The sequence below is a fragment of the Alosa alosa genome, chromosome 9 (assembly GCF_017589495.1).
Source record: "Alosa alosa isolate M-15738 ecotype Scorff River chromosome 9, AALO_Geno_1.1, whole genome shotgun sequence".
In the NCBI taxonomy this organism is placed as follows: domain Eukaryota; kingdom Metazoa; phylum Chordata; class Actinopteri; order Clupeiformes; family Clupeidae; genus Alosa; species Alosa alosa.
The window spans coordinates 24,655,180-24,673,604 of NC_063197.1; the positions used below are offsets into that span (position 1 = coordinate 24,655,180).

The window sequence follows — 18,425 nt, forward strand, 5'->3', positions numbered from 1 at the left end:
ACTGACCAATTCACTGCAATTTAGAGGGAGAAGTCCTGGTAGGAGAGATTTGTTGACAACACACAGCTTCAGGGTGAAAATGGACTTTTGCAGGCTTGGTTACTCACAATTAACAAATATCTACCTGAGAACATACTACAGAAATGCATGCAATCTCACATGCATACAGGCATACACAGAGACACTCAGGACAGGACAGCATAGCACGGGATTCCAAAAGTGTGTGTGTCTAACGACATTCATCTGGGTCAACAGGCCATTTTCTAGTCAGTGAAATACGAAAGCAGGGGGAACTGCTATGGTAACAGAGGGAATCATTACCATAGGATGTCAATTATTAACCAGGTGCATATAAGACAAAAGGCAGAGGCCAAGTTTCAGAAAATGCTGCCACACTTACCGAAGTAACAGAAAATAATGTCTAACACTTGTTGGTTTGTTTGTTGCGTAACTCTCTTCCGTTTGCATGTGTTCCTTAGACTCTCCCTCTCTGAAGACAACGATCTACACATTCCACACAAGTTACACTAATTCACAAGGCTAACTGTGATGAACAAAGCTGAAACTGTTCTCCTGACATTGCCTCCGTGTCCCATCACTGCAACTGATATCAATCATGAACTTCTCAAGGGGATGCGGGACATGCTGGGCTCACTCTGGGAGGAGGCTCAGGCTTAGCCAGCCGGACAACATTTCACCAGCCCGGGGCCATACCAGCCCTGCACTTGACGAGGACTGTGGGGCCACAGGAACAAAAGCAAACAGCTCTAAAGGATGCACTTCTGCCATTTTAAAGGTGAGGGGCCCCTCCCACTCTCTCTGTAAACAGTCTCTAACCACAGAGGGACATGCTTTGGTTCCAGCGCCACACACTACCACCCTGGGAAACTACCTTTGACACCACCATATTGATACTGTTAAAAGAATATGGTCACTTCATTTCAATCAATGTTGATGTTGCATCGGAGCAACAGAAACAAAATTTTATCCAAGCCATTTGTTTCAACAGAAACGGTTTGACATGTTTCAGCTGGAATAAAGGTATAAAAACAACCACACTGGCCTGATCAAGGGCCATTTATCCTCACTCAGCACAACCTCTATAAGAACATCATATTACATACATCCACAAAAGAAAACAAGGGCACATAATATTATACTGTAGACTAAACCAAACTATATATATATATATATATATATATATATATATATATATATATATATATATATATATATATATATATATATATATATATATATATATATATAGAAATCTAGAAGAAGGAAAGGATGAACAAGTCTATTTCATATAGGGACATTACTAAAGCAATATATCTTGCCAGATGATCTCAAGAAGATAAGACAGATATTATTTACAGTACATCTATGGACTGTGATTAATGTCTAAGTGCAACAAAAACAAAAAGAGAGATTGCCATTTGGGAATGTGGCTGCCGAAACTGCAGTGAAACTACTAAACATGTGGAAACCTGTAGAGGTAGGAGAACCTGTAGGGTGGGTTGACAAGAGTGTGCGACAACACTGCTGAACTTATGCAATAAAAATACCCATTCCTGAAAACACACTAGGTATCTCAAACAGCTGAAGGCTTGCCTCAGTTAAGGCCACTCAGTTCACAAGTCTCAAATAGATTCTCACAGTGAGGATTTCAGAGTCGTTTGTGGACCTGTATCCAGTCTACATGCTGACAATGTGGAATGCCAGACATAGCTTAACTGGACAAACACATCTGACATTTACCCTCCAGAGAAGAAGGCTACTCTGTGATGAGGAAGGTGCCATGGATGAGTTGGGGGCAGAGGCCCATAACTTACTATCAGACAGAGGAAGTTTTTAGTCATTAGTTCATTTCTAGACCAAGATGCCAAAAGCAGTCATAACTGACCCATCCATCACATGAAGTCTAAACTGAGGCAATTGTCAACACAATCTAATATTTAGTGCCTAGTGCCTAAACGCTAACTCACAATAAACATCTGCTGAACAGTCTTAATGAGTTCACTCCAGCTTCGCCTCTATCTCAGAAGTATGTGAAAGAAAGAAACACCTTTGTATCGACAGCAAAGCCAAAGCAAACATTCCTAACTTACTTTAAAAATGGTCTCGAAAGCAGCTGATAAACCGATGGGAGCCGATAAGGTCGTGCTGGTTTCAGATAACTTATTGATCAGACGAGTCAGACGTAGAAATACAACAGTTGCAGTTTCCTCTCACCTGCAGATAGTATTCTGCTATTCCCGTAAGGAAGTCCAAGAAGCACCTGGTAGGTGCGGTTGTTCCCGCTGTCAGGGAGTGCTGTTTCTGTGCGGCTCTGTTTAGAGCAACGCGCAAAACTTCACCTATGGTCAAAAAGTGGGCGGCGCTCTTTATCATGCAATTCAGGTGAGAATGGCAACGTCAAGGGCCATTTTACACTTCCGGTACGGTTCTTGCGAAACATTTTGCGTTTCCACATGTCAGCCTTACACACCTTGTTAGTTATAACATACATTAGGCTATAGTCTATGTCAGCACATTGCGAGAAGCTACCTCCTCCCAAATAGTGTAGTCTTATGCTTATCATGGTATGTTCTGATGATTACTTTATATTAGGACTATTCATAGACTAGGCCTACAGTTAATTTTCTCTGTTCGTTGACCCTTTGTTTGTGTTGTCGGTGTAAAATATCCTTATTTGTAAATACCCTTATTTTTACGATTGACTGGGATTATTGGGAAATACACCACGACTTCCATTGTCTTCATCATAACCAAGTCTGCCAGACGATGGCGCAAGAGACCAAGTTCAGATAAAACAGCTGAAAACTATGACCTAGTACTGTTACTATAGCCTAAATCATAACAGCAACAGACAAAGTGTGATGATGACATACCGGTAACAAATAAACAATGAATGACTAAGAAATCTGTTGTTATCGGTTATTACAACTCAGTCTTCTTTATGCTGCGTTCAATTACTATCAAAACATCTAAACATGTTCATTGCTTGGCTATGAGTGAGTAAGTGAGTGAGTGAGTTACACTTGGGAAACACACACCATTAAAGTCTGTGATGTGAGTTATGTGTTACTGTTCTCTTAATACATAAAAGGCTGCAATATCATGCACAGCAATTCATTTGCTTCAGAAAAAACAGCAGTCAGACATTGTCAGCAATCTTTTATTTGTTTCTTGACAAAGTTTAGATTGCACCAATTGCAGTATGTTCCTTCTGTTACAAGTAGAAAACAATTTGAAAGAATTAGTCAAAAGGCACAATTTGTACAGTATATACATCAATCTAAATTATAAATATATAGAAAAAAATAAAGGCAAACAGAATGAAAGTGCTGAACACAACTTTACACAAATAATATAATTTGCTCTTGTCATAGATACAATCAGTAGCATGTTTTTTTTAGCAATAAATTATCTTTGTATATGATATCTTCATGAATACAAAGGTGGAGAAATAAAGACAAAGACAAAACCTAAGATCCACCAACAAACAGCTGAAGCCCTCATACTAATATGCAGACAGCAGAAACTGAATTTTGCCATTCTTAGTGCAAATTTAAATATGACAATATGATTAGTAGCCCATATAATATTATTATTTAAATAAAATAATTATAATTATAATCTGGTTGTTTTGCCTGGTTTCTCCAACTTCTGTCTCTTTTTAACATCTATTTCATCTCAACCAGGTCAACATAAAAATAAAACTACTTAGACTGTAAAGACATTTTGTGTGTTGTCAGTGGTACAGTTAACATACATCATCTGTAGTTATGTGTATTGCAGTATTTGGAGTGTCCAGACCCATTGGAATGTACTGGGAAAAATCATCACTCAATTTTACTTGAAAAACATTTTGTTTCCAAAATCCTCAGATATAATGTGACTAATGCCACGTAAATACATCCCATCTGATAAAGGGTATTCAATTCTATGGAGACAGAACACATACAACGGGACATGATGTTGGATTAGATCATGTATAAAGGCATGTGTAGAGTGTTCTTATACAGGATAATACATATGATATGTATGTTTATATATGTTAATCTTATGATTTAATATGTCTGGAGTCAGATATTTAGGGTTTGGCGGATTTAAGTCTTAAGGCAAATTCTTCAAATGGGACATCAAACCAACACAATGATTGCACAAGAAACCTAACTGTGTGCAGATTTGCCTGGAAATATACTTCTGTAGGCACAGTACAGTTCTACAGACGATTTGGTTTCACTGCATGATAAAAACAAGAAGTCAATCAATCAGCCTTCTCACAGAAACAGCATTTGATCAAAGACAAGTTTTAACGTTCAGAATCACAGAGGTGCAGTTTCTACATGTGACTCCAATTAACCAGAAGTAGGTCCCGTTAGGCTAATCAATAAAGCAGGGCCATGTCCACATAACTATGGCACAGAGACTTCAGGCCTTCAGAATCTGTGGAATTGATCAATTATAGTCTACGCTGGAAACAATCCCTCCATGTTCATAACACATATTCATAATTTCCAGTCTGAGACAGACACAGCATACTAAGAGAAGTCCAGCAAGAGAAAAGCACTTGTAAGTATCACCCAATGTGAACAAACAGATATAGATTCGATTCACTTCGGTCACAAGTAGAAAGACAATCTCCCACCTGTACACCACACACATATATGTACAGTATATTAATTCCTGAGTTGGAGAATAGGTCAGATGTAGCCAGAGAAGTCTTTTGTTAAATACTTTGGTATAATTCTGCTAAAGTAAAGACAAATTACACTTAAGCAAGATTTACTTACAAAGAACAGAAGTAGACCCTGAGGTCTGATACAGCAGTGATGAACAGTGCAATATTACACATAGGCAGGTTAGACTTAAACGATCTTTGTTTCATTTTGAATTCTGGAATCTTCCCTGACAAGTTATACTTTAACTGTAGCCATCCATCAGGATCACAGTTTGAAACGGCAAGCGTGTCCCTTAAATATAAATAAAACAAGCAAATAATTTAACAAAACGAAGCTAGCTCTGTTATCCTTTCAGAGCACATTGCTTTTATCCCCTCACAATGTTTCTACAAAGGTCATGAGTACTAAAAGCACAACATTTGTTCTAAAAAGACACAACATATAAAACGACCACAACCCACCACAGTTAGGCGCTTGAGCTGAAATATTTAAGTTTCAGATGTTATTGCTTAAGATTGCTATTGGTTGTCATTCGTTGAAGTTCCCTTGGGGGGTTCCATGGTAGGAGAGCACAGTGCATTACTTGGAAAAACAACTCGACCAAGTATGAAAGGTTTCTAAACTGCAGAGAGAAGTTTTAACAACAGCACTCTATTAAATCAATTGCGCTGATGAAATAATTGGTCAATTTTCAAGGGGAAAAAAATAAATAAATAAAAAAAAACGGAAGTGCTTCATAACACCCTCAGTCTTCCTGAGAATTTCGCGAGAAGAGGCAATGAGGGGAGCGTCTGACGAATGAGGTGATGCCAGGCCTCAAGGGGAGGCACCCACAGAAGATGAAACTGCTGCAACATCTCAGATGCCTTGGCGCGGTCTGTCTCATGCACTAACTAGAGAGAGGAGAGAGAGGCTTTCGCCCGTCCCCTACTTTTCATTGGGGTTTTTACTCTTCCTCTCTCATGCTGGGAACCAGGATTTTGCTCAAAACTAGATCAATAAATACTGATGCATTTGTGGTCAAATACAGAATGCACATTAGTCTAAGTGTGTTTAAAAGAGAACATTCCACTATCTCCAAAGGCACTGTGTTAATAGCAGATTGTAACCTCCCTCTCCCACCCTCTTCCCTAATTGTTTTAGGAAAATTCCGTAAAAAACTAGTGTGAATAGTGGGTTTCAGGGAGGGAGGGGTGTGTGTCAGGGAGGTGGATGGACAGCTGTGTGGTGAAACCTATTAGAGTATATTTGATCCAAATCCGAACCACTACCCTTGTCAGTTTGATGTTACGGTAAAATACCTCTGTATAACACCTTTGTCTTTCCTGTCAATGGTTTCACACCCTCTCTTCCCTCCTCCCAAGTATCCAGTTAGGGAACGCCAAAGAAGTCACATAGAACTTTACACATGTGCCAATACAAATCATTTTCACTATTTACAGACAAACTCAAACAGAAACTCGACTCAAATCCGGAAGGCTGAGTAGCCCTAAGCTGAGCTAAAGCTACAATGTTTTGAGTGTTTATGGTCTGAGAACATGCTGTTGCTAAGAGACATCCTACCGCGGTTGGCCCTGGTTCGTGTGAATGTGAGCCAGGTGTTGTTGAGTGTGGTTAGGTGTGGCAAGCCCTAAGGGGATAGAGGATGGGCTGGGCTGGGCTGGGCAGTAGGGTCCAGAGTTGGGGCCTGATGGCAGTGGTGGGGGTGGGGATGGCAAGAACTGGTACGGTTGGTTAAGAGGAGTCCCTGCCCTGCAGAGGGAACTTGATGACGGACTGCCTGTCCAAGGTGCTATTCTGGAACATGGTGTTGAGAACCTCACGGAAGTCAATGTGGACGTCGCTGTTGCACGGAGTGGTGGGCATAGTCAACAAGGGCATCTCGGAGAACATCGGCGAGGAAGACGTCGGGGTGGCAACTGTGCTCACGGCCTGGGACGCAAAGAGCCCTCCGGGGGCTTGGGCTGTTCCGGCGGGGACACAGGACATGGCTGCAGGCGAAGACGACGCAGGTGCCGGTGGCGGGGTGTTGGACAGCGGTGTCAAATCAAACTGTCGGATGCTGTCCATGAACTCCAGAAACTTGTCCTTCTCCTGCTGCTGCTGCGGTGGCTGCGGTTGCTGCCGCGACTCCAGAGACTCCAGGCCGAAGTCCGCGGCTGTGGCCGGGAGGGCGCCAAGACCCAGGGCGACTGTGTCCGGGCCGTCCAGCATGTCTGCCAGCGGGGTCTTGGACAGCGAGGGGAACGCGCCCACCGTGGGCGGCGGGTAGAGGAAGGGGGAAAGGCCGCTCAGCTCGCCGGTGGTGGAGGGGAAGGGCAGCGGGCCGAGGGGGTCGGTGTGCAGCGCTGGTGGCCGCTGGAACTCCTGTGCTTGGAGGAGCTCCCGCTCCCGCCTCCGCCTCACCTCACTGTCCATCTGCTGCAGCTCGTCACGCACGCGCAACACACACGACTCAGGGATTTTAATGCCTACAGCACACACACACACACACACATACACACACAGGAAAAGTCAGATATGCAGCATAGCAGAATAGGCATGCCAAGAATGAAAAATAAAATGTCTAATAGTTAAAAAAGACCCAGTCTCAACCTCTTTCCTCACACCACAACAACAGTGGTCCGCAGGTTACTTTTTGGTCAGAAAAGTGGTCTCTGGGTCAAAGTCAGTTGAAAGACCCTGGTGTTTTTTTACATCACTTCCAGACCAGATGTCATGTCAGATTGACTAGGGTTACCAGGGTTTGCAGTCCAGTGAGGCTGCTATTGTAGGGCCATGGGTGCATTTAGGTCACTCACCCACTTGCTTTTGGAGCTGTTTGGTCTTGAGTCGGACGATCTGCAGGATGCTGGAGCCGGTGAGGTCAGCCACTGTGTCTGCAACGCGTTTCCACACGCGCAGCAGCGCGCCGCACAGCATGTGGTACTGACGCAGACGCATGCCCTGTATGCACTCCTGTCCCTCCTCCACTTTCTTACACTTCCCATTCCTGATCATCATCATCACACACACACACACACACACACACACACACACACACACACACACACACACACACACACACACACACACACACACACAAACATTTAGACATTCGGGTGTAAATATGTATACAAATATTCTGAATACACAAATACAAACATTTACACAAGATTTTTTTTTCTGAGATTCTGGTCTTAACTCTCTGACGTGTCTGTTCTGGGGGAATATCTGAGTTTCCTTCAGAGTAAAGCTAACCCACGGCCACATCACTCTATTGTCTTTTGTATTTTGTATCTGTATAGCCGGTTCCACTCACCAGTTGGCATGGCTGCATTTACTGAAGGAGAACTGGTACTGTTTCTCCCAGATGTCCTTTGCTTCCTCCGGAGTGACCTGGGAGATAAATATTATGTTACAGGAACATCCTTTTACATTAACACATGATCATCTTTCAACTTTCAATATTTATATATAATAATTTATATCATACAGTTTTTATCAGTTTACAAAACATGTTTCATGGTATTACAATTTCAACCCAGTAGGGGGCAGCATGAGAATGTAAATGGAACGCAATGCAAATGGAACGTCCTCAGTGCAATATTCAGATCAATCTCAATAAACTAGCGATGAAAATAGTCTGACCCTGTGTCTGTGGGCTGATGAACACATACCAACATACATCTGTATCTGTAATCTGCATCTGCATGTGTGTGTGTGTGTGTAGAGGGGCTCTCACCTTTCGGTAGCGTTTCCCCATATTGTCCAGACTCTCGGGCTGGGCCTGCTTGCCTATGTTGGGCTTGTGGATGATGAGGTTGTGGCCTCGACCCTGCTCTGCCAGCAGCACACAAGGCTGAGTGCCTCTCAGCTTTGGGTCAGAACACACACACACACACACACACACACACACACACACACACACACACACTTAGAATCTCAGTTGCATTGTACTATAAAGTTATACGAATTTGCATTACAAATTTGATCAGACAATGTACAAACACTGGCAGTTAATTGATGATACACCTGTTCCAAAACACCCGTCTAGGGGGATGAAGAATGTTCTGAAGGAATGGTGGTAAACGGTCTTTCAGGTCTGACCTTGTGGATAGTGCCTGGGCACTTAGTGTTTGGCTCTGGGGTGGGCGGCTCACCTTGTGAGAGAGGTAGAAGCCCACGTCTGGGCCGCTCAGGCTTTGGGACTTGGCCAAGGCCTCTTCCCATGGCATGCCTCGGTCCACAGTGATCTAGGGGAGTGAGAGGAGAATAAACCATGTGATTCCCAGTCCCATCTTAGTACACAGCTAATACACACACACACACACACACACACACACACACACACACACACACACACACACACACACACACACACACACACAAAACACTCGCACACTTGCAGCATGCACCTTATATTCACATATTCACAATGCAAAAGATTCAGACAGTTTCGACACTTCAGTTATTTTTTTGATGGGGATTAGGTCAGGGTTCAGTTTGGGTGGACACACTTGCTCTCTGCCATTAAGAAGAAATACACACCTACGCACAACCCACAACGAGACACACACACATGACAAAGGCAAAGCAAACAACCACAAACCCCAACGGATAACATGTAGAACAACAGCTACTGAGCGGTTTCTGGCTGTTTTAGGATCAGCTGCCAGTAAAAATAAGTACCTCTTTTTCTTGTCACTATAATAGATCTTATCATAAAGCTCCTTTATCCTTAGTGTGAAGGGTCACCTTGTTATACTGATAAAACACATAACAGTCTCTCTTCCTGTTACCGCATGCATGCTGCTGAGCAATGGAGACATGGAGACATGACCAGGTTAAACCACGTGATCGTACCTTATACAGTACGACTTGGCCATCGTGTGGGTTCCCCACGGTCAAAAACTCTTCTTGCTTCTCCTCGTAGATCTCATCATTGCCTGGGGCCAGATCTGGACAGAATACGAAAGGACATTAAAACCCACCTCAGACACCTGGACAGACAGCTAGAGAAGGCACACGTTTACGCCAAAGGGAAGCTCGGAGAAGCGCTGACAGCTAGAAGTCGTCTCTTACCCAGGATCCCCATGTCATATTTGCCCTCCTTCTTGTCTTTCTCTATCAGGTAGTCAAAGTTGTCAGTGAAGTACTGGAACAGGGAGTTCTGCTTGTGCACCTCCAGACCCAAGATACGATTCAGGAACTTGGTGATAGTGCAGTCTGAAAGGCCCAACAGGAACGTGAATCAGACAATCGGGTGCAGAACCAACAGACAAGGCAGCTACACAGCCTTCAGATAAGCTGACGGGCACCAAAGCTATCACACAGATATTAGAAAAATTAAAACTTCCCCAACAAATATTTACACATCCAATGTTTATTTATGCAAACTGTAGTGCACAGGCCTGTGTGCAGCGTTAGGGAAAGGGCTGTGGTTAGCAGCGGGGAGTTCACCTTTCTCAGTGCTGAGGCCGAAGCGTGAGTCCCGGCTGAAGATGCCCACGTTTATCATCCCTTGCTTCATGTCTGGAATTGACAGAGAAAGCAATTGATTGTAATTGAATTAAGGCATGTATTTCATTGCCATTTAATGCCCACACACACACACACACACACACACACACACACACACACACACACACAAACACACACACACACACACACACACACACACACACACACACACACACCCATACATACAAGCACATACATACAAGCACATACATACACAGATACAAGCACTTACCACTGAAGAACATAGAGTCGCCACCAGGGTAGTCTTTGGGAGGGGGCACTTTGCTCTCAATGTACCCCAGGATGGCTTTGGTGATCTTATCTAGAGCCTTGGTGCCATACTGGTAGAGAGAGAACAGTAAACAGATGCTTTCACTGAGGGCAGCCCGCACACAATCAAGTCAAAAAATCACCTCACAAATAAGACTGAGCGGCTTCCTCTGCCGAAAGTGAAACTCTTTGCAAGATAAGCGTGGTGACCTACTTTGTTTTCGAAGTTGTACTTGCTCAAATCTCGGGACTCTGTGGCTCTCCTGTCTCCGTGGGTCAAAGCGCCCTGCAGAGAGATAAAACAAAGAAAGGGAAGGGGAGACAACTTCAGTTCCTGAGCTTCCAAGAACATAAAAGATATGGCGCTTAGGACAAAACTCTGACAAAAGCCTTCAAAAGCCCATCCAGGGGATTACAGACATTTTGCCAAGGCCTCAAAGCAGGCGACAGATCACGCACTCATGCGTGAAACACCTCTTGACTTTTAATGGCGGAAGTTTGACATTGTCACAAAAAAACCTGAAGTGTTCTCTTTCCTCTCGAGGTGGAAAGGAAAATGAATTCATTTGCACAGAGAGGGCTTTGTTCGTACGCTTTGTTGCAATGGAACTGATATAAGCCGTATTGGGAGAAAGCTAAGCAGCACAGAGAGCAGTGACTCATCAGAAAGGCATTGGGAACACACAGACTCCACAGCAGTGAAGGAGGAGGAACACTGCAGTGCGCTCGCGTCACTGTTTTGAGGCGCTCTATCCTCTCGGTTCCCTAAGTCAATGTTTTCCAGAACATTCTTGCCACATTGGCTATGACTGATTACATAAGCAGAATGAAAACACACAATATACTTGCATGGACTTGCATGTTCATTTTAGAGTCTAACTGATGTGCTGTTGCATTTGTGGGCAAGTTCAGTTTAGAGTCTAACTGATGTGTTGTTACATTTGTGGGCAAGTTCAGTGTTTTTTTTTTTAAACAATTGGATCTTGATCAGTGATAATCCAGGCCTTGACACCAGAATCACTCTAACCTCTGGCCTAGATGCAGGAGACAGGATCAGGAGTGGGCATGGGGGGGGGCAGTTCTGCCCGAAACTCACCAGACTCTCCAAGCGTTTGGCCACAATGGAAGCGAAGCGCCGCTCTCCGGCCAGCTCCGAGATGAGGAAGATGTACTCGGGTGCCGTGATCTGGTTGGACCGGTGCGTGCGGCCTGTGGGAAGACAGAGAGGGAGGAAGGGGGAAGTGAGACAGGAGGCGGTGGCGCTGGCGGGAAGTCGACCGCACACCGGTCGGCCCAGTTCTGCTTTGGCAACCCTCTCAATGGGATAATTGTGACATAAGCGGCCTGGCCTGGCCTCGCTGACAGTGTGAGATGTGCACTCTCCAATTAACGTGCGGTGTGTTTGGGTTTGAAAAACCACACAGAGTGCTTATCTCACTGCAGATCAGAAGAAACAAATGGCCCTCGGCTGTTTGTTTGAATTTGGTTTCCTGAAGTTCACTTGGTGCAAGTTTTTGCAAGTGTGTCTGAGTTCTACACCATCTGCCTCGCAATCAGAGGAAGTCATGTGTAGAGTCACAGGCAAACAAAAAAAAACATAACACCTCTAAATAATTACACCTTCTTTTTGGGAAACAATTGAAAAAAAAACAAACAAACATATCGGCCACAACAAGAAGAGGACGGGGGTTACTTTATTTTAATACTTTTTTCTGTCAAGAGATGATTCAAAGTCACTGACAATGGAATACCATTGATGGTAATAAATTTAAAATACAAAAACAGACATGAACTCCTGAAAACCAGAAGCAAGTAAATAAATAAATAAATAAAAGCACATGGCTCCACCGAGTGCAAAATCTTTCAGCATTTTAGCACCATGCAGTGATATACAGATGTGTATGTGTGTATAGGTGAAGATACAAAACAATACATCATGTAATTTCGGTATCAGACCATCTTCACATCTCCTGTGTTTCCAGTCCCCAGTGACCTTAGCATGACCATAATCTGGTGTCAGTCTGAGAAGTGAGACTCTTAAAGGTTGTATCAGCGATAGCGGGGATACGTCATTTCTGTTGATGTATAAGTATAAGTATATATACTTTTTTGATCCCGTGAGGGAAATTTGGTCTCTGCATTTAACCCAATCGGTGAATTAGTGAAACACACTCAGCACACAGTGAACACAGTGAGGTGAAGCACACACTAATCCCGGCGCAGTGAGCTGCCTGCTTCAATGGCGGCGCTCGGGGAGCAGTGAGGGGTTAGGTGCCTTGCTCAAGGGCACTTCAGCCACGGCCCACTGGTCGGTGCTCGAACCGGCAACCCTCCGGTTACAAGTCCAGAGTGCTAACCAGTGGGCCACGGCTGCCCACAATGTCTCTCCAGTTCAATTAAAACTCTACTAAACATGCATCTCGTCGGTTATTTGTTGAAACACTTTATTTTGCCTTTGAGTGGGTTGCCAACCCTTGTTGGTAGCAATTGTTTTTGTGTACAGATCTCGGAGCCTAGGCTGCCTACAGAGACGCATTTTTTTGACCGCCTGCTAATGGGGCAGGCAACTAGCGGATCGTTAGGAAAGAATAGATGAATGTGATCATTTATGTTTGGGCCTTTTTTAGGCCTGAGATCGCTGATACAACCTTTAAAGGGGCCTTTGTTTGCTCCACTCACCAAACTGCTGGATGGCACGGTCTGCGCTCCAGGGCAGCTCCAGGGTCATGTGCACCCTCCGGCACTGGTTCTTCACTCGCTTGTCTGCCTGCAGGGAGATTCCCGAGCTGGCCGCTTCCGAGATGATGGCCACCAACTGAGAGAGAGGGGGGAGAAGAAGAATGAGGCACAGAAAGATAGGCCAAGAGAGATGAAGTCTTCTCATTAAGCGCACAGATGAGCTCATTACACATGTAGTTAAAGTTTTTCTCCAACAGGCCTAATTGCTTTGAAGCCACTGGTCATGGACAGTCGAGCCAATAAAGCCCACTCCAATTGAATGGAACTGACTGAGAGCTAGAGTACGTGCGAAAGGGAGAGAGAGAGAGAGAGATAATGAGAAAGAGAGAATGAAAGAGAGAAAGAGAGAAACTAACAGAGACAGGCAGCATCCTACTGCCTCATTAACCCCAGGCTAATGGAACTCATCAGGGACAAGGGTGGCTTAACGGAGATTGCTGAGATTATCACAAGCTCATTCCTGTGTGTGTGTGTGAGTGTGTGTGTGTGTGTGTGTGTGTGTGTGTGTGTGTGTGTGTGTGATTCTGCCTCTTACCTTCTCCCCGCTCATGAAGCGGTCCTTCTCCTTAATGTTAATCTGGTCGATGGTGTAGCTTTGCTCGGCACGCGACTCGTAGGCGACAGTCCCATCTGTCCGCCGAACCACCCGACCCTTCCGCCCGGTCATCTGCAGACATGGAGAGGCAGCGGAAAGTGTCACACACACAAACAAACGCATTCGCACATTCATTCATATATTGACCCACCCAAACACCCCTCACAGACATGACCTAGATTCCATATATCTGAGAGTACGCTGCAATTGCAGGTGAGCTGCAATAACTACCTCAGATACTTTCTCTGGTCCTCCAAATTTGTCTATGAGCTCATCTAGTGTGTTCAGAGGTAGTTCTTTTCCCAGTTCTGAGATCTTGGTCAGTAGGCTTTGCTTCATTTTTTCTATTTCTGCTTTGGAAACAAACAAACAAAAAAAGACAATTAAAGACACCACTGAAAAACGGCCAGGCTTACATTATTAGTCAGCTTTCATATGACACACTACGGCTTTGACAAAGCAACATCCTCAAACGTCTGAATTTGCAGTTAACGCATTTTCCTGGAGCCTTCGCTTGCTTGAGCGTCAAACGCACCGGTGTGACTGTTGGTCTGGTGGACGAAGATGACATCATCGTTGTTGTCCTGCAGCGAGTCGGGCGAGGAGTTGGAGTCGCTGTCCATGGCTTCGGTGTCGCTACTACTGTCGTCGCTGATGCTGATGACCCCGGCGAACTCTTGCGCCTGCCGTGAGCACTTGGGCTGACGTCCCCGGGGCTTTCCTGTGAGACACACACACACACACACACACACACACACACACACACACACACACACACACACACACACACACACACACACACATTCACACAAGTCAATCAAAGTAGGCAAAAGGTGACAGCTTTGCATTCAGGCAATGAAATAACAGCAAGTTCTGTTTTCTAACGTGACCTTCCTATGTGATCTATAGGTTCCATTCACATTCTTGAACTCCGATGATTTTAATGTCACATTTCTATGTTTAGGCTTGTCAAGGCCTGGCTCCTCCTGACCTTATCAAAGAGTCCTTGAGCAAGACACTGAACTCCAAACCACTCCCGATGTACAGATAGGTGCCTTGCGTGCCCAAGTGTGTGAATGTGTATGAATGGGTGAATGTGTAAACCGCTTCAAGTGTCTTAGAGGAGTAGAAAGGTGCTATACTGTATAAATGTATTCCATTTACTATTGACCATATGTTTTCACAACACAACAACAATGATAGTAATATATGAATCATTCAAATGGTGGTATGGCATTATATCCAGCTTACGTTTTCTCTTGTTTCCTGCCCCTTTTTCCCTCCTCTGCTTCTCTGAGGGAAAATGCTTCTGAACCAGAGACTGGAAGACACCCCTGTGAAGATAAACAGCTCATCATGAGCCAAGAATGGCATACACACACAATGCTCCACGCAACCACCATCAATATACTCCACATGAAACATGGCACTCACTCAGCAGCAGACACAAATCTGTCCAGGTGTCCATCATTCTCGTCCAGTACTTCCCGCGTGCGAGCCTCCCCTGTGGACTGCAGCCCGATCACCACACACTACACACAGGCAGAGAGAGAGAGAGAGAGAGAGAGAGAGAGACAGAGAGAGAGAGAGAGAGACAGAGAGAGAGAGGGATACAGAGAGAACATAAGAGCACGCGTCAGCTGAAAGCACCGCTACCCTGGTCAGTCAGACAGACGTGGTTAGACCTGCTCCAGCTGCTCAGAGCCGTGTCTGCGGTCAGCGCAGATGAAAGAGGCTCAGTGTCAGGCGGCTGCCGGAGGGCCTCTGCTGCCCTGGGCCTGACGTGATGGGTCTGGACTGGGGGAGTAAAACTTTAATCCTGCTCTGACTCCCCACACGCTCCTGCTCAGCTCATTAGTTCTACCCCCTGGTTCAATAATTGGGCTCATTAGTAAACTCAGTGTTCAGCTGTTCAGGGCTGACTACTGGGGAGGGCATTTATACTCCATTTAGGCTTGGCTATCCATATCCCTCACAAAATGCATCGTTTCAGGCTACATACTGAAGTAAAACCCTAAAACGAAACTTTTTGTTTGGGTTTAGCTCTATGACTGCTGGGGTTCTTTTGTGTCTCAATAACTCATCTCCTCATATTACCCTCAGGAGGTTGTCTGCTTCAACAGCTGAAATGTCACTGAGCTCCCCTGAAGGGGGTTGGGGTGGCTCACCTTGCCAGCGTCCAACTCCTTCTTAGCCAGCTCCACCAGGCGTCGCACCTTGGCGGCGATGCAGAGGTATTTGAAGAAGCGCTGGTGCGACGACCAAAACTGACCCCACAGGGACTTCCTGGAGACCAGGCCCAACAGGTCTGCTGCCTGCGTAAACACGTTCAGCGCCTCTGCCCACTGGAACGGTCAAAACAAGGTCAAAGGTCAAGGTCAAAGATAACAGACCCATTACATACATCATGAGCTCCAATTGTGAACTGTGAGGCACTCTAGGGCTCTGATAAAGGAAATTGTGAGAACACAATGGATTATAATGGCTTAACTCTGCAGCTTGAATTTCCCCTGGGGATCAATAAAGTATCTATCTATCTATCTATCTATCTAACTCTACACAGCAGCTGATGAAACAGGAAATCAGTTGAGCTATTCCATGACAGTTTTACTTCCTTTGACTTATCTGGATGCAAATGCGCGTGAGACTATTTAAATTAAAATGATGTGTAATAGATAAAGAGATATGTTTTGTCTCACGCACCAGTTTGGCGGCCTTGTTGTAGACCAGCTTGAAGTCCTCGTCCAGGCCAATCTCCTCGATGCGGAATGACACTCCAGAGAAGCTGAGCTGCCGTGCAATGTACATTCCGCTGACCTTCATGTCCATGGCAACAATCTCCATGGCGCCCACGCCCCTGTTCAGGAATTCAAATAAACCCAAACAGTCCCCAATTAATAGACTCATTCTGTGACTGCGGGACAAGATAATATTGCTTTCTTATATAAACACAACCAATGTGAGCTGCCCCATAAATGACCAAACGGACCTCTTTTCGATGGCGTGAAGGAAGTCATCAAACGTCCGAAACGGGGTCCCATCTCCCCAGATGCCCAACCGACTCATGTAGATCATGTTCTTTGGCTCAGAGGCACCTACGTAGTGCCAAGACAAGGGACAATTTTACTATGTGAATAGTGTTAGCGTGTGTGTGTGTGTGTGTGTGTGTGTGTGTGTGTGTGTGTGTGTGTGTGTGTGTGTGTTAAATTTAACTGAGTGGTGGTGTTAGTGCCTATGCCAGGCTCACCTGTGGCGCTGGCGTAAACCACCCTGGCCCGGGGCAGCTTGTTCTGCAGGTCCAGGACAGCCTTGCCCATCTTGGTGGATGTGGCATTCTTCGCCTTGTGGCATTCATCAAACACAATCTATACACAGCTGTGGTCAAGGACAACAATTCCCAAGCTGCACAAATACAAGACCGCCAAATAAAGCCTATCTCTCTCTTAGATTAAAGGATAATAGAGAAAGCTAAGGATATGAGTCTTCCTATCATCAAGTCTGTTTTGAGTAGAGTTTTGAGTAGAGTTTTAGAGGCCAGTGTGATATACATAAGAATGTGTTTTCTGCTTTTCTCCCATCATGCACACCTCCACATGTCTCACCAATAAAATATATAGTTTTAGCTTTGCTATGATGTTTTTCATTCTAAAGATATGAATACATACACACCATACAACATTAAAAGTCACCGAAAGTTTCACATTCATTACTGCCCATCCCCATATCTTATGAGAAGTTTCTCCCTGAGGAGGAAGCAGAGGATACGACTCCCTCAAAGTCCGGTTGGCACCAGTCCAGGATCTGCTTGAGTCGAGTGCGATGCTGCCCACCAGCCTGGCTCTCTCCAATCAGCGCGGAGTACGTGGCAAACAGGACGCCCTCTGAGGTAGCTGTGTCCCCATACTTTATCTGTGCGAGACATCAGACACAGCCTGTGAGCACAGCTCTAGTCAAATAATTCAGATATCAAAGTTACTTTACAGACAAAGATTTTTGACTATAACCAAAGTCCTTTTAGGCAAGTCCCTCCACTCGGCGGCCATTTGACAACGCTTTTTGGGCACTCGTCGGGCATCCATTTCGGCAGAAATGCGCGGCGCAAAGGCTTCACGACACCAATCTTGCTCCAGCGGCGAGATCACAACACATGATTGGCACGATGTCTTCACAACACACCATATGATTGGCTCAATGTATTCACATGTCGACGTTTTGCCGAGTAAGGGGTGGGATATGTGTAGACAACGGCCATATTGGCGTGACAAACTAGCCCCATGCATTTCTATGGAGTATTTTTTGAGTGCTGTGTCTCCACATTAGAAAGTCTCTGCTATAACCAAATGAATCTAATACACACACTCTAGCAAGTGTCTAGTCTTCATGACTAAAACTACGTAATAATCTATGTAAGTATTGCATATTATATTTTATTGAAGCAGAGCAACATTTTAGCTCACAGTTTTATAGAACAACGGCTGGGATCAAATTTACATGTCAATACACAACATGCAGCATCACTGGGAAAGCCTTTCCTAAAGGATTCCATGTCTCCTGGAAAGAAAAGAACACTGCTATGAGTGCTCGCGTCGCAAAGACATTACCTTATTTAAGGCATGCACGGGGATATT

The 18,425-nt window shown here is 44.8% G+C and overlaps 1 protein-coding gene across 5 annotated transcripts in view; it reads right to left on the reverse strand.

The window, feature by feature from the left end:
- Window positions 1-3,165: 3,165 nt before the first annotated feature.
- Window positions 3,166-18,425, reverse strand: part of si:ch73-63e15.2 (protein strawberry notch homolog 2) — a 59,057-nt gene continuing 43,797 nt past the window's right edge. For 4 of the 5 annotated variants that reach the window (XM_048251497.1, XM_048251498.1, XM_048251500.1 and 1 more), the window contains 23 exons: window positions 18,399-18,425; window positions 17,563-17,706; window positions 17,045-17,162; window positions 16,787-16,892; window positions 16,501-16,654; window positions 15,966-16,142; window positions 15,232-15,329; window positions 15,049-15,131; window positions 14,333-14,518; window positions 14,029-14,150; window positions 13,738-13,869; window positions 13,143-13,278; window positions 11,560-11,672; window positions 10,678-10,749; window positions 10,426-10,534; window positions 10,134-10,205; window positions 9,756-9,899; window positions 9,537-9,631; window positions 8,834-8,926; window positions 8,416-8,547; window positions 7,993-8,069; window positions 7,493-7,683; window positions 3,166-7,162 (listed from right to left, as the gene is read on the reverse strand). The exon at window positions 18,399-18,425 is cut by the window's right edge and continues 64 nt beyond it. In XM_048251497.1, the coding sequence (XP_048107454.1) occupies window positions 6,426-7,162; window positions 7,493-7,683; window positions 7,993-8,069; window positions 8,416-8,547; window positions 8,834-8,926; window positions 9,537-9,631; window positions 9,756-9,899; window positions 10,134-10,205; window positions 10,426-10,534; window positions 10,678-10,749; window positions 11,560-11,672; window positions 13,143-13,278; window positions 13,738-13,869; window positions 14,029-14,150; window positions 14,333-14,518; window positions 15,049-15,131; window positions 15,232-15,329; window positions 15,966-16,142; window positions 16,501-16,654; window positions 16,787-16,892; window positions 17,045-17,162; window positions 17,563-17,706; window positions 18,399-18,425 (3,318 nt within the window). In that variant the 3' untranslated portion in view covers window positions 3,166-6,425. The remainder of the gene's footprint in view (window positions 7,163-7,492; window positions 7,684-7,992; window positions 8,070-8,415; window positions 8,548-8,833; window positions 8,927-9,536; window positions 9,632-9,755; window positions 9,900-10,133; window positions 10,206-10,425; window positions 10,535-10,677; window positions 10,750-11,559; window positions 11,673-13,142; window positions 13,279-13,737; window positions 13,870-14,028; window positions 14,151-14,332; window positions 14,519-15,048; window positions 15,132-15,231; window positions 15,330-15,965; window positions 16,143-16,500; window positions 16,655-16,786; window positions 16,893-17,044; window positions 17,163-17,562; window positions 17,707-18,398) is intronic. The other variant, XM_048251499.1, reaches the window with a different exon arrangement.